Source organism: Nycticebus coucang, chromosome 7 (genome assembly GCF_027406575.1).
Source record: "Nycticebus coucang isolate mNycCou1 chromosome 7, mNycCou1.pri, whole genome shotgun sequence".
Lineage (NCBI taxonomy): Eukaryota > Metazoa > Chordata > Mammalia > Primates > Lorisidae > Nycticebus > Nycticebus coucang.
Genome location: NC_069786.1, coordinates 115,613,107 through 115,626,429, shown reverse-complemented (window position 1 = coordinate 115,626,429; position 13,323 = coordinate 115,613,107). Strand labels below are relative to the sequence as shown.

The 13,323-nt window shown below is 48.8% G+C and overlaps 1 protein-coding gene across 4 annotated transcripts; it reads right to left on the bottom strand.

Annotated features, from left to right (window-relative positions):
* Positions 1-1,340: 1,340 nt before the first annotated feature.
* Positions 1,341-10,577, bottom strand: CATIP (ciliogenesis associated TTC17 interacting protein). 4 transcript variants are annotated; one of them, XM_053598009.1, is made up of 10 exons: positions 9,999-10,571; positions 9,738-9,830; positions 9,153-9,348; positions 8,799-8,854; positions 7,113-7,199; positions 6,782-6,949; positions 4,352-4,476; positions 2,967-3,043; positions 2,588-2,676; positions 1,341-2,381 (listed from the first exon to the last, which is right to left on the bottom strand). In XM_053598009.1, the coding sequence occupies exons 2-10, from the start codon at positions 9,768-9,770 to the stop codon at positions 2,139-2,141; spliced, it is 1,074 nt and encodes a 357-aa protein (XP_053453984.1). In that variant the 5' UTR covers positions 9,771-9,830; positions 9,999-10,571; the 3' UTR covers positions 1,341-2,138. The 4 variants fall into 4 exon arrangements, with proteins under 4 accessions (XP_053453984.1, XP_053453983.1, XP_053453985.1 ...); XM_053598008.1 differs by having other exon boundaries at positions 9,153-9,353; positions 9,999-10,570; XM_053598010.1 differs by lacking the exon at positions 9,999-10,571 and having other exon boundaries at positions 9,738-9,974.
* Positions 10,578-13,323: the final 2,746 nt, after the last annotated feature.

The following is a 13,323-nucleotide window of genomic DNA, read 5'->3' as shown; positions in this document are numbered from 1 at the left end:
CTACAAAAAAAAAAAAAAAATAGAAGACTGTGTAATCACATGAAAATATTTTCAAAATTTACTGTTAGAGGCCAGTGCCTGTGGCTCAGTGAGTAGGGTGCTGGCCCCACATACCGAGGGTGGTAGGATCGAACCCGGCCCTGGCCAAACTGCAACCACAACAACAACAACAAAATAGCCAGGGGTTGTGACGGGTGCCTGTAGTCCCAGCTACTTGGGAGGCTGAGGCAAGAGAATTGCCTAAGCCCAAGAGCTGGAGGTTGCTGTGAGCTGTGATACCATAGCACTCTATCATGGGTGACGGAAGTGAGACTCTGTCTCTTTAAAAAAAAAGTTACTGTTAGATGACAGAAAGCCAGTTATGACATGAAAAATGTTATAAGATACAGCTGGACATGGTGGCTCATGCCTATAATCTTAGAAATATGGAAGGCTAAGGCAGGTGGATCTCCTGAGCTCACAGGTTAAAGAACAGCCTGAGCCAGAGCGAGACCTCATTTCTAAAAAAGTAGCTGGGCATTGTGGCAGATGCCTGTAGTTCCAGCTACTTAAGAGACTGAGGCAAGAGAATTGCTTAAGTTTGAAATTGTTTGTGAGCTACGACGCCATAGCACTCTACGAAGGGTGACAAAGTGAGACTCTGTCTCAAAAAAAAGAAAGAAAAATGTAGAGAAGCCGGGTTGGTGGCTCACACCTCTAATCCTAGCACTCTGGGAGGCCGAGGTGGGTGGATTGCCTGAGCTCATGAGTTGGAGACCAGCCTGAGCCAGAGCAAGACCTAGTCTCTAAAAATAGCCAGGCATTGTGGTAGGCTCCTATAGTCGCGGCTACTTGGAAGGCTGAAGCAAGAGAATCACTTGAGCCCAAGAGTTTGAGGTTGCTGTGAGCAATAGCACTCTACTGGGGCAATAAATTGAGACTGTGTCTCAAAAAAAAGCAGAGAGGATATTTGCTAGGTTAAGAGTGGCTGCCTCTAAGTACAGAGATTGAGATGATTGCATTTTTTCTTTTTCAAAGTTTTCTCTTGAAATGAGGGAATAAAAAATTCCTTTAAAAAATTTTTCAAGGCTGGGCGGCGCCTGTGGCTCAAGGAGTAGGGTGCCGGTCCCATATGCTGGAGGTGGCGGGTTCAAACCCAGCCCCAGCCAAAAAAAAAAAACCACAAAAAAAAAAAAAATTTTTTTTTCAAGGCTTAACTCAAGTGATAGTCCTCCATTAAGCCTTTTTCCCTGCAATTGCTTGGTCACTATCTAACCCTACACTGCACACACACACACACACACACACACACACACACACACACACACACACACGCCTCCCAAGCTGGAAGGTATCAGCTCATGTTGTTCACAGCTTCTCTGGAGTCCCTCTCGGCAGCGCAGGTAGGACGAATGAATAGATGGATGGGGTCTGCGTCCATTACCACCTGCCTCAGGAGACCTTACAGCCACCATCCCGTGGAAACGAGCCACTGGCCAGACTGACATTAAGAAAGGGGCCTAAGAGGAGGTGACAATCACCTGCTCAGTTTTTTTTACTCGGGAAGCGGGTAATTGGAAACTCAGTTTGGGAGTTCCAGTGTGTCGTGGGAATGAGGAAGAGCGCTGGCTCCGTTTTGGGAAACTTGAGAGATGTCAAGCAAGGCCAGCGATGTTTCTTGTTGGCCCTCCTCCCTCCCACATCCACAGTCCAGGTGGGTGGCCAGGACAGTCATACTTAGCGGCAACCGCAATGGTTCTGAGAGACAAGGAGCCACGCCCCCGGTTCCAGCTAACCTAGTGGGTAACAGTGTGGTTTTCCAAGTCTAAGGTCCAGCTTCGAATTCTGTTTCCCCACATGCCAATTCTGAGTTACCTAACCATTCTGTGCCTCTATTCTCTTTAAAATGGGGATAGTGAGTAAATTATCATCTAGGAAGAAAGGCTGGAATCGCTAGATGTACGATGCTAATGGTTCCTCCTTTTAGCCTAAGACACAAGACGCTGTCCTCGCTGACACTGCAGAGCCTCGGGAAGGCCCCGTTTATTTCCACAAAAACCGCAGCCGGGAAAGTGCGCCCGTCCCCTGCGCGTCCCGCCTGTGTCCCAGCCCCGACGATCCCCACCCTTCCTGCCCAGTTCCGGACCGCAGGGACCCGCCTAGTTTGCCCCTGAGCCGTCGTCGAGATCCGGGTCCAGCGAGCGGAAAGGGCTGGGCCGGTAGGAAGAGCGCAAGGCCGGGGTCGCGGGGCGGCGCGCCGCGAAGGGGCCGAAGTACTCGGCAGCGAAAGTGACCACGTCTTCGGGCTGGCGCAGCAGCAGGAAGAGGAGGAAGTCCGAGACGAGCGCTTGGGCCTCGGGGTGCTGCCGCAGATAGCTGGTGTGGCTGAGTCGGAGCTCTTCCTGCAGACGGACGGGGCAGCCCCGAATCTGAGACTACGCGGGTGGGGACAGACCCAAGAGGCTCCCCTCTCGCTCCAAAGAGGGCTAAGGGACACTGCAGCTTTCCAGCCTCTAGAGGTGTGCATTTCAATCAGGCTGGAAGAGAGATCAGAATTGGTGGAACTTATGCCCCCCCCACTCCCCTGCTGGTCGTAGCCCCTCCTCACCTTCCTATCCAAGAACCTGGAGTAGAGCTCCAAATCCTCCTCCCACGCCAGGGGCTTCTTCTCAAACACTGGTCGAGGCTCGAGCTCATCTGGGTGGGGAGGGAGGAAAGCTGCATTTCCCCTCGCCAGAACATTCCTTGGATACACAGAGGAATCCCAACAACATCCAAGCAGAAGACTCAGGTAAAAACCAAACAAAACAAAACCAGGATTCTGCGGGCCAGAGCAGAGTTGCAGGAAGGGGTTGAGGGCAAAATTTCTCCATGTGATTCCAGACTTCTGTCCCATTCATAGCACTAGTCCCGCCCTACATCCTAGAAGGCCCTACACTCTCCCACCTCTCTTCCACTCTCCCACTCACCTAATTAGCTTCACTCACCTTCCTCCCTTATTATGGGCATCTTGGTGATGATGCAGCACCCTGGGGAGCCCACCTGGACTCTCTTGGCCAGGTGCCTGGAGTGCAACACGGAAGGAAGGTGTGAGCACAAGTCCTATGGGCTGAACTGTGCCCTTCCCCCAACTGGAGTTGTACCTCTAACCTCAGTATGATGGCATTTGGAGATAAGGACTTTAGGGGAAGTAATTAAGGTTAAATGCCATCCCAAATGTGGGGCCCTAATCAGATTAGGATTGGTGTCCCTGTAAGAAGAGAAAGAGATGACAGAGAACGCTCTCCCTTCACTCCTACACAGAAGACATACTAGGAAGGCTGCTAAAAAGGGACTGAAACCTTAAGAGGTATAAGCACTAAAATAATCATGGAGGCAGTGCCTGTAGCTCAGTGGGTAGGGCACCAGCCACATAAACCAAGGCTGGCGGGTTGGAACCCGGCTGGGCCAGCTGAAGCAACAATGACAACTGCAACAAGGGTGGTGCCTGTGGCTCAAAGGAGTAGGGCGCTGGCCCCATATGCCGGAGGTGGCAGGTTCAAACCCAGCCCCAGCCAAAAACTGCAAAAAAAAAGAAAAAAAAAATAGCTGGGCATTGTGGTGGGTGCCTGTAGTCCCAGCTACTTGGGAGGCTGAGGTAAGATAATTGCTTAGGGCAGCGCCTGTGGCTCAAGGAGTAGGGCGCCGGTCCCATATGCCAGAGGTGGCGGGTTCAAACCTAGCCCCGGCCAAAAAAAAAAAAAAAAAAAAGATAATTGCTTAAACCCAAGAGTTGGAGGTTGCTGTGAGCCGTGATGCCATGGCACTCTACCCAGGGCGACAGCTTGAGACTCTGTCTCAAAAAATAAGTAAATAAATAATTATGGAGCCTCCTGCTATGTAACTCAAAATAGAAACATATTCAGGTATGAAATAAGGAAGGACAGCAGTCTGATTACTTTTTTCTCAGTGTAGTGACTATGCAAATACCTACTCTGAAATTTCAGGAAATGAATTCTCCCCCACCAAATTTTCTCAAGATTTGGAACCCAAGCTTTGCTGGTGGCAGCGTGCCAGGGGCACTTCTCCTAGCATGTGGATCTGATCAAGTGTCCAGTCATTTAAATCTTGGGTTTTTTTTTTATAATTACCCCAAACGCCATGGGAGCTGCTATAGATAACTAAGCCTTGGCTTGTGCAGTGGCATTTACTTCCTCAGCTCTTCAGGTTCACAGCAAGGTGCTGTGAGGATTAAGAGAACAAGCAAGAAAGGATGAATGATGTGGCTCAAGGAGGGAAGGCTCAGCTAGATCTCAATGGTGACTGTTGCTGGTGTTGTCCCAGAAACAGCTGGTCTCCCGTTTGTGTCATTCCCCACCCCACCTATGCTCACCCATCACGGAGCAGGTAGTACTGGCAGGACATGGGGATGCTGTCCTCTGAGTGTACAGTCTGCTCCACGATGAACACTTCAGTCTGCTGATGGCCCACCTGTATCGTCTGGAAGCCCAAGGCTTGCTAGTAACAGCCAAAATAGGGAGAGGGGGGTAAGGTGGATGCTCGTCAAGGTCTCTCCCACCATTTCACTCTGGCTTTTCCTCTGTCTCACATCTTACTTCCTTGTTCACCTGATAAACAGCTCTTGGCTGTCCAGACCTTCAAGTGCCACAGATTTGAGTTGCACCCCGAAGCTAAATTGGGGATCCCTTCCTAGAAAGCCAGGTTGTGCCCTAGCCCCTCCACTGCTACCTGGCTGACCAAGTGCTTCTAGTTGGCAGATTCTGTTATAGGGATGAGGAACAGTATGGGTGTGTGGGGTGTAGGGACTGTGCCATTGGGGATGGTGAGGGGATGGTAGAGAGAGGCTCCAGGAGCGAGACCGGTCTGAGACCTGTGGCCAGCTCAGGCCTGTGCCACTGCTGGCAAGCTGTTCCTGTTATAATTAAAACTTAAGCCCTGGGCGGCACCTGTGGCTCAAAGGAGTAGGGCGCTGGCCCCATATGCCAGAGGTGGCAGGCATAAAAAAAAAAAAATACAACAACAAAAACTTAAGCCCCAGGTAGGCACAATGTCTCATGCCTATAATCCTAGAACTCTGGGAGGTGGAGGCGGGTGGATTGCCTGAGCTCATGGGTTTGAAACCAGCCTGAGCAAAGAGCAAGACCTCCTTTCTAAAAATAGCCAGGCATTGTGGTGTGTGCCTGTAGTTCCAATTACTCGGGAGGCTGGAGGCTGAGGCAAGAAGATTGCTTGAGCCCAGGAGTTTGAGGTTGCTGTGTCTTCTGACACCATGGCACTCTACCAAGGGCAACAAAGTGAGACTCCGTCTCATCAAAGAAAAACCCTAAACCAAAAAACTCAAGTGTTAGGGCTGGGGTCATGGAGAAAAAAGTGCTGTTAAACAGGTATTTCCAAGAAAGTGGGCGGACTTGAGGGTGCCTGTCTGTGTTAAACACATTGCTATTCACTGTGTGTGATAGACAAGCCTAGAATGTAATTTACAAAGTTGGTCCAGGAAAGACACATCAGCCCTCAAAATGTCTTACTTGAAATTTCTTGTGTTCAAAGGCACAGTTTTGTTTTGTTAGTGATGGGATCTTGCTCTGTTGCCCAGGCTGGAGTGAAGTGGCATGATCATAGCTCACTGCACCCTGGAACTCAAGCCATTCTCCTATCTCAGCCCCCAGAGTACCAAGGACTACAAATGTGCACCACAGCACTCAGCTGTAAAGGTATAGCTTTTAAATCATGTATTATAAGAAATCCTAGGTATTTTGATTATGAAATTTTAGCCAAAATTAAAGAATAAAAGTCCAGGTATGGCCGGGCACAATGGCTCATGCCTGTAATCCTAGCACTCTGGGAGGCCGAGGCGGGTGGATTGCTCAAGTTCATGAGTTCAAGACCAGCCTGAGCAAAAGCAAGATCCTGTCTCTACTAAAAACTGAAATACTGAGGCAAGAGGATCGGTTGAGGTTGAATCTGAGTTGGAGGTTGCTGTGAGCTATGACGCATGGCACCCTGTCCAGGGTGACAGATTGAGACTCCATCTCAAAAAAAAAAAAATTTACATTTTGGCTTGCGCCTGTAGTTCAGCAGCTAGGGCGCCAGCCACATACACTGGAGCTGACAGGTTCAAGCTCAGATCAGGCCTGCTAAACAGCAGTGACAACTACAACAAAAAAATAGCTGGGCGCTGTGGAGGACACCTATAGTCCCAGCTACTTGGGAGGCTGAGGCAAGAAAATCGCTTAAGCCCAGGAGTTTGAGGTTGCTGTGGCACTCTACCGAGGGCGACATAATGAGACTCTGTCTCAAAAAAAAAAAAAAGTCCAGGTATGGTGGCTCACATCTGTAAAACCAGTGCTGGGAGGCTAAGGCAAAACATTAATTTTAAGTCCAGCAGTTCAAGACAGCCTAGACAACATATCAGACCCTGACTCTGCAAAAAAAGGAACACCCTTCAGAGTTGAGAAATCATAAAAGAATATTTAAATGCAGTTCGAGATGGTGAAGTTAAAACAATGTATCTTTAAAAGATGCCCTATCCTTTGTTTATTTTTCCTGGACTGATTTTTGCACGAAAAGGGTTGCCTCCCTGAACTATTCCACCTCTCACTCACTCTACCTGCCCTACACTTAATCTAACAAATGTGGTTCTTGCTTTCTCTTGCCCTTGGAAGTCTCAATTCCACTCCTGCAGTTCTATACAACCCGAGCTCCCTCTTCCACTCCACAGCTGTCTTCTCTCCCACCTTGGTACTCCCTTGCTCCTTCTAGATTGCCCCCCAGGGAAAGTCCCCTGCCCAAAAAGACCCCTCACATAGGTGGAATGGCAAAATTTGCCATCAGTATCCAAGGCCAGGAAGTGGGCGTTGCTGGGCACCATCTGCCGCCAGGCCATCAGCCTCAGCAAAACCATGTTGGCAGCTTCAGAGATGAAACCCTTAATTGAGCTCAAGGGGAAAAAAGTCACTCCAGTCTTCATATCCTGTTCAGGACAAATATGGGTCAGGGACCTGGGGCCAGGAAGGGGCAGGGAGTGGGGGATGGGCAAGCCAGTGTTGGGCATACAGTTCTTAATGAGTCTTCAGTCCAGGCTCACAGTTCTGGAGAGATGTGGGGTACAGCTCCCAGCTGGCTTCCATCCTCACCTCACCTTCCCTGACACTTCTGGTGATGGCCAGCTGATCATCCTGCTTCAGTAAGGTTATCTTCCGCTCCATGGGGAGGATGAGAAACTAAAGGCCAGAGCATGCAGGGGAGAATCACGGACTCCCTGGATCTCCCAGAGGTCACCTGCAATTCTCCTTTATAAATGTGAAAACTGAGGTTTAAAGATTTTTATTTAAAAAATAGCTGCAGGTGGTGGCACCTGTAGCTCAGTGGGTAGGGCGTTGACTACATACACCCAGGCTTCTGGGTTCGAACCCGGCCTAGGCCAGCTAAATAACAATGACAATTGCAACAACAACAAAAAATAGCCGGGCGTTGTGGCGGGCACCTGTAGTCCCAGCTACTTGGGAGGCTGAGGGAAGAGAATTGCTTAAGCCCAAGAGTTTGAGGTTGCTGTGAGCTGTGACTCCACAGCACTCTACCCAGGGCGACAGCTTGAGACTCTGTCTCAAGAAAAAAACAAAACAAAACAAACAAACAACAAAACAACAACAACAAAAAAAACAGCTAGGGCCAGGCATGATGGCTCATGCCTGTAATCCCAATACTTGGTGGAGGCCAAAGTGGGTGGATCCCCTGAGCTCAGGAGTTGGAGACTAACTTGAGCAAGAGCGAGACCCATCTCTACTGAAAACAGAAAAAATTGCTGGGCATTGTGGCAGGTGCCTGTTGTCCCAGCTACTTGGGAGGCTGAGGCAAGAGGATCTCTTGAGCCCAAGACATTGAGGTTGCTGTGAACTATGATGATGCCATGGCACTTTACTCAGGGCAACAGAGAGTCTATCTCAAAAAAACAAAAAGCAAACAAACCAAAAAAAGCAACAACACAACAAATCAAAGAGTCCTTTTGTTTATAGTAAACTCAACAACAGCAGCATATTATGGTGCTATTCAAAGTTAAAAAGCAGTGCAGTTCAGAATCTTAATTTTTAAAAGATGGGGATAGGTGGTGCCTGTGGCTCAGTGGGTAGGGCGCTGGCCACATACACTGAGGGTAGCAGGTTTGAACCCGACCCTGGCCAGCTAAAATAACAATGACAACTGCAACAATAACAACAGCAAAAAACATAGCTGGGCGCTGTAGCAGGCACCTATAGTCCCAGCTACTTGGGAGGCTGAGGCAAGAGGATTGCTTAAGCCCAAGAGTTTGAGGTTGTTGTGAACTGTGATGCCATGGCACTCTACCGAGGGTGATAAAAGTAAGACGCTGTCTCAAAAAGAAAAAAAAAGAAAAAAAACATGGGAATAGTAGTTTCCAATGTGTAAACAAGTCACAGTCACATCTCAAAAGTTAGTGATGTGGTAGGTGGGGCTGGGAGTAGGGCACAATACTAAAGGACTTGGAGGCCAGGTGGCCACAAGCCCCTGGGAAAGGCCAGGCTCTTGGAAAAGCCAACACTCAGGGCTCCCAGAAAGATGCTGGTCTCTCAGTCTGGTGTGAGCAAGGTTCAGAGCTTATGTAGAACTCCTCAGCACCAAACTGCTGCTGACCTCCAGTATCCTGGATAGATTGGTTTTCAAGTTATGTGGGTGGGGAGGCGGGGTGGTTGCAGGGTAATTGGGGAGAGAGAAGGGATGACACTCCTCTGGGGCCTCTCCCTCCATCCCAGCATCTCTATTCTCTCTTCCTGGATCAGGATCAAAGCGGTGGCCCTGGGAGGTACCTTGATGAACTCATGACTGTGTTGTTCCATGGTCTGCAACTGCCACGAGAGATAGCCTGGGATGTGGGGAGGCAAACACTGACATCACAGGAGCCACATGTTGTAGACGGAAGGAAAGGAAGGTAGTAACCCCAGCTGGAGGACCAGGTGTGATGCGACCACGGAACTACTGCTCTTGTCCTGAGTCTGTGGCTGCAAATAACCTCCCTGTGCCTCCCACCCCACCCTTGCCTGGTCCTGGTCCCAAGGCAAAGTCAAAGTCAACGTTAAGGGGCTTGGTCTGAATCTGAGAGTGGTGGAAGGCATAGTGGAGCAAGGAGAGGGTTAACGGGTATCGGGCAGCAGAAAATCTACCCAGTATGGAGTTTCCACAGAGCATTTTGTCCAAGAAGCCACGGCTACAGACATGCACGAAGAGGCAGTGTGACAAGACTCCAAAATCCTCTTTGTGTTTTCCCTTCTCCACCTTAATGGACAGCTCTCCCTGAGGCTCCCCTGTGTCTGAAACCATGGCCAGATTCTCAGAGAAGAACAGCATCTGCAGCTCCTCCTGCCCTGGGGGTGAGAGGACCATGGGGACACATAAAGTCTCTGCTCTTAGAGACCAATCCTCTGACCCCTGGACAACCAGTGTCCCCTGCAGTCTACAAATAGCCCCTCCTCACCCCACACACCTGCCAGCTACCCCTGCTTCTGCTCCAGTAGCACCTATTGGAATCAGAAGGTGAAGAACCCCTTCCACATGTCCCTGGGCTCTTCCCTTGAAGAGAGTCAGCAAATAGGCCTCAGGCCTTTGCCGAGTCTCAGTGTGGGAGAATCAAGGCTGAAAGAGCTGGATCAGGTCTGCACCTCCCTCTTCTCTCCTTCCCAGAATTGCACCGCCGCCCTCCCACCCCCACGCCCCCACTCCCCACCACCCGCCCTCCGCGTTAGGCTCACGGAGGGAGCGGAGGAAGTCGATGGCTTCGGCATTGGCTTTTGGGAGTGGCTTATGCTCGGGGTTTGGGGGCGAGGGGTCCTTGGCTCCGGGGACTGCAGAGGGAGGAGGGGTTAAGATGGCGGACCCTGGGAGAGGCCCGTGTGGGGCAGCCGTATCCCGGTCACAGCCCCCTTTCCCCAGAAGCAGAATCCTCCCAGGCCATGCCTAGGGTGGATTGTGAGGAGGAAATCCCCCACTTCTAGCTCCAGCAGTCCTCTTACCACCTGTGGAGTAAACTTTGGCGGACATTCTGCAGGCTGGTACCTAGTCTGTATCCAGCTGTCTCCATGGCACCGGGAGCGAACTCCCGCCTCTTAAAGGGCCAGCAACCCACTTTGCTCGGGTGGAGCATATGGACAGGGTACCTTTCGTTCTAGCCCTGAGCAGTGGCTCACGCCAGTTAGCGCTCTGGGTGTCCCGCATATTGGATTACTTGAGCTCAGGAGTGCTACATTGCAGGTTCTGGGGTTTGGATCATGCATGAGATGTTGTCCAGTAGAGGGAGCATTTGGCATTCTTTTTTGCTTGTTTGTTTTTTGAGACAAGAGTCTCACTATGTCGCCCTCCGTAGGGTGCTATAGCGTCACAGCTCACAGCAACCTCAAAGTCTTGGGCTTAAGAGATTCTCTTGCCTCAGCCTCCCAAGTAGCTGGTACTACAGGTGCCTGTCACAATGCCCGGCTATTTTTTGTTACAGTTGTCATTGTTCAGCTGGCCCAGGCTGGGTTCTAACCCACCAGCCTCGGTGTATGTGGCTGACGCCGTAACCACTGTACAACGGGCGCCGAGCCAGCATTTCACTTTTTTCTTTTTTTTTTTGGCCAGGGGCGGGTTCGAACCCACCACCTCGGGTATATGGGGCCGGCGCCCTACTCCTTTGAGCCACAGGTGCCGCCCAGCACATTCTTAAGAGACAGGGGTAAGAAATGGGTCATTAGAATGACTTTAGAAATTGTGACCTAGGCTACTCTGGGAGGCCGAGGCGGATGGATAGCTTGAGCTCACGGTTCAAGACCAGCCTGAGCAAAGAGTGAGAACCCCCTGCCGCCACTACTCTTTTAAAAATAGAAAAACTAGGCTCAGCACCATAGCACAGTGGTCACAGCGCCGGCCACATGCACCCAGGCTGGTGGGTTCAAACCCAGCCTGGGCCTGCTAAACAACAATGACAACGGCAACAAAAAAATAGCTGGGCCATGTGGCGGGCGCCTGTATTCCCAGCTACTTTGGGAGGCAAGAGAATCACTTAAGCCCAAGAGGTTGAGGTTGCTGTGAGCTGTGATGAGGGCGACATAATGAGACTATCTCAGAATAAATAAATAAATATAGAAAAACTGAGGCAAGAGGATTGCTTGAGTCCAAGAGTTGGAGATTGCTGTGAGCTCTGATGTCACGGCACTCTATCCAGGGCAAGGACTTCAGACTTTGTCACAAAACAAAACAACAGGCAGTGCCTTTAACTCAGTGGGTAGGACGCTGGCCACATACACCAAGGCTGGTGAGTTTGAACCCAGTCCGGGCCTGCTAAACAACAATGATGACATCTGCAACAAAAAATATCTGGGAGCTGGCTCAATGCCTGTGGCTCAAGTAGCTAAGGCACTAGCCACATACACCTGAGCTGGCAGGTTTGAATCCAGTCCGTGCCAGCCAAACAATGATAGCTGCAACCAAAAAACAGCCGGGAGTTGTGGCAAGCCAGCTACTTGGGAGGCAGAGGCAGGAGACTCACTTGAGCCCAGGAGTTGGAGGTTGCTGTGAGCTGTGACGTTACAACACTCTACAGAGAGCAACATAGTGAGACTCTGTCTCAAAAAAAAAAAAAGAAAGAAAAGAGAAAGAAAGAAATTGTGACCTAAAGTCAGACATAGCCTTATGTGCATACAATCCAATTAGATGCCCTATGAATATCTCTGCAAGTTGTGTCCTAAAACATGGTAATAATGATGACAATGACAATCATAACAAACCCTTAACCATGCTGACTTTTGGCCAGACACATATGTAACCTTTACATATGTCATGTCATTTAACCTACAGACTACCCAATGAGTAGGTGCTTTTATTACCTCAGTCTTATGAACAAGAAAACTGAGGCACAGAGAGTTTAAATACTTTCCCAAGGTCACATAGCTAATAATTGGCAGAGCCAGGACTCAACCCAAGGCCATCAAACTCCAGAGTCTGAGAGAATTCAGATGATAAGGAAGCAATAAATAAATTATACACTGAGTGCAAATGAGTGGGGTGCAACATGGGGAGAGATTAGGGATTGAAATTTGAATGATGCTATGACTCAAACCCCAGGTTGCAGACCATTTGATCTCCATCTTATACATATAAAAAGGGGTTAGCCTAATAGTCAGTCACAGGAAAAATCTTGGCGCAAAACCTCCTCAGTTATCTGAAGAGTTGGCTGTAGGATAATATTTAGAAATAAACTTATCCTACATCAAGCACACAAAGTAAATTCAGTGTGAGTTTAAAATGACATGCTTATTGCAGCCCAATTCATAATAGCTAAGTCATGGAAAAAGCCCAAGTGCCCATCGATCCACGAATGGATTAATAAATTGTGGTATATGTATACCATGGAATACTATGCAGCCTTAAAGAAAGATGGAGACTTTACCTCTTTCATGTTTACATGGATGGAGCTGGAACATATTCTTCTTAGTAAAGTATCCCAAGAATGGAAGAAAAAGTACCCAATGTACACAGCCCTACTATGAAACTAATTTGGGACTCTCACATGAAAGCTATAACCCAGCTACAACTTAACAATAGGGGGAAGTGGGAAGGGAGGGTGGGTAGAGGGAGGGGGATCGGTGGGATCACACCTGTGGTGCATCTTACAGGGGTATTTGCGAAACTTGGTAAATGTAGAATGTAAATGTTTTGGCACAGTAACTGAGATAACGCCAGAAAGGCTATGTTAACCACTGTGATAAAAATGTGTCAAATGGTTTATGAAAAAATAAATAAATAAATAAAAATTAGTACAGTGGCAAAAAAAAAAAAAAAAGAAAGAAAATGCCTTCCTTTAAAAAAATAAGAAATAAAAAAAATAAAATGACATGCTTTTCTTCCAGAGGCTTAAGAGGCTTGGACCCCCCTGGGTTACTCGCAGAGTTAGGCTTTTTTGGAATTGTAAAAATTCCTTAGGCCTTTTCTCTGAAGCAGTACACCCCGTGGAGCCTGAGATCCAAGGGCATGCCGCCCTTCCTCAGAGATATGGGCCAGAGGGTTGACATATGTTAACAACATATTGTCAGAAGTCTATAGGTGCTCTGCCCTGAAGGAAGGTCACGGTCATTACTTCATACTGAGTAAACTGAGTGAATGCTTGAAGATATTCTTCTATTAACTCTGTTCCCCTATAGCTGTTTTCGTCTTTGTGCCCTGCTTGGAAAACTAGTCACTATTTAGAGGAAGAGATTTACTACACTAGTGGTTACATTGATATGATAAATATTTCCTTTCAAGTTAAAATTCAGCTAATAGATAATGGATTAGGTGTGTACAGTGACTGGAAGAGTATAAAAC

Bases quoted from the DNA above. Each gene is read 5' to 3' on its own strand.
- CATIP (XM_053598008.1), bottom strand. From the start codon at position 10,026: ATGTCCGCCAAAGTTTACTCCACAGGTG. The intron at 3,044-4,351 runs GTGAGCATAGGT...GTTGCACTCCAG, and splicing joins TACTACCTGCTCCGTGATGG to GCACCTGGCCAAGAGAGTCC. The intron at 2,677-2,966 runs GTGAGTGAAGCT...CTCCCCACCCAG, and splicing joins GCCCATAATAAGGGAGGAAG to ATGAGCTCGAGCCTCGACCA.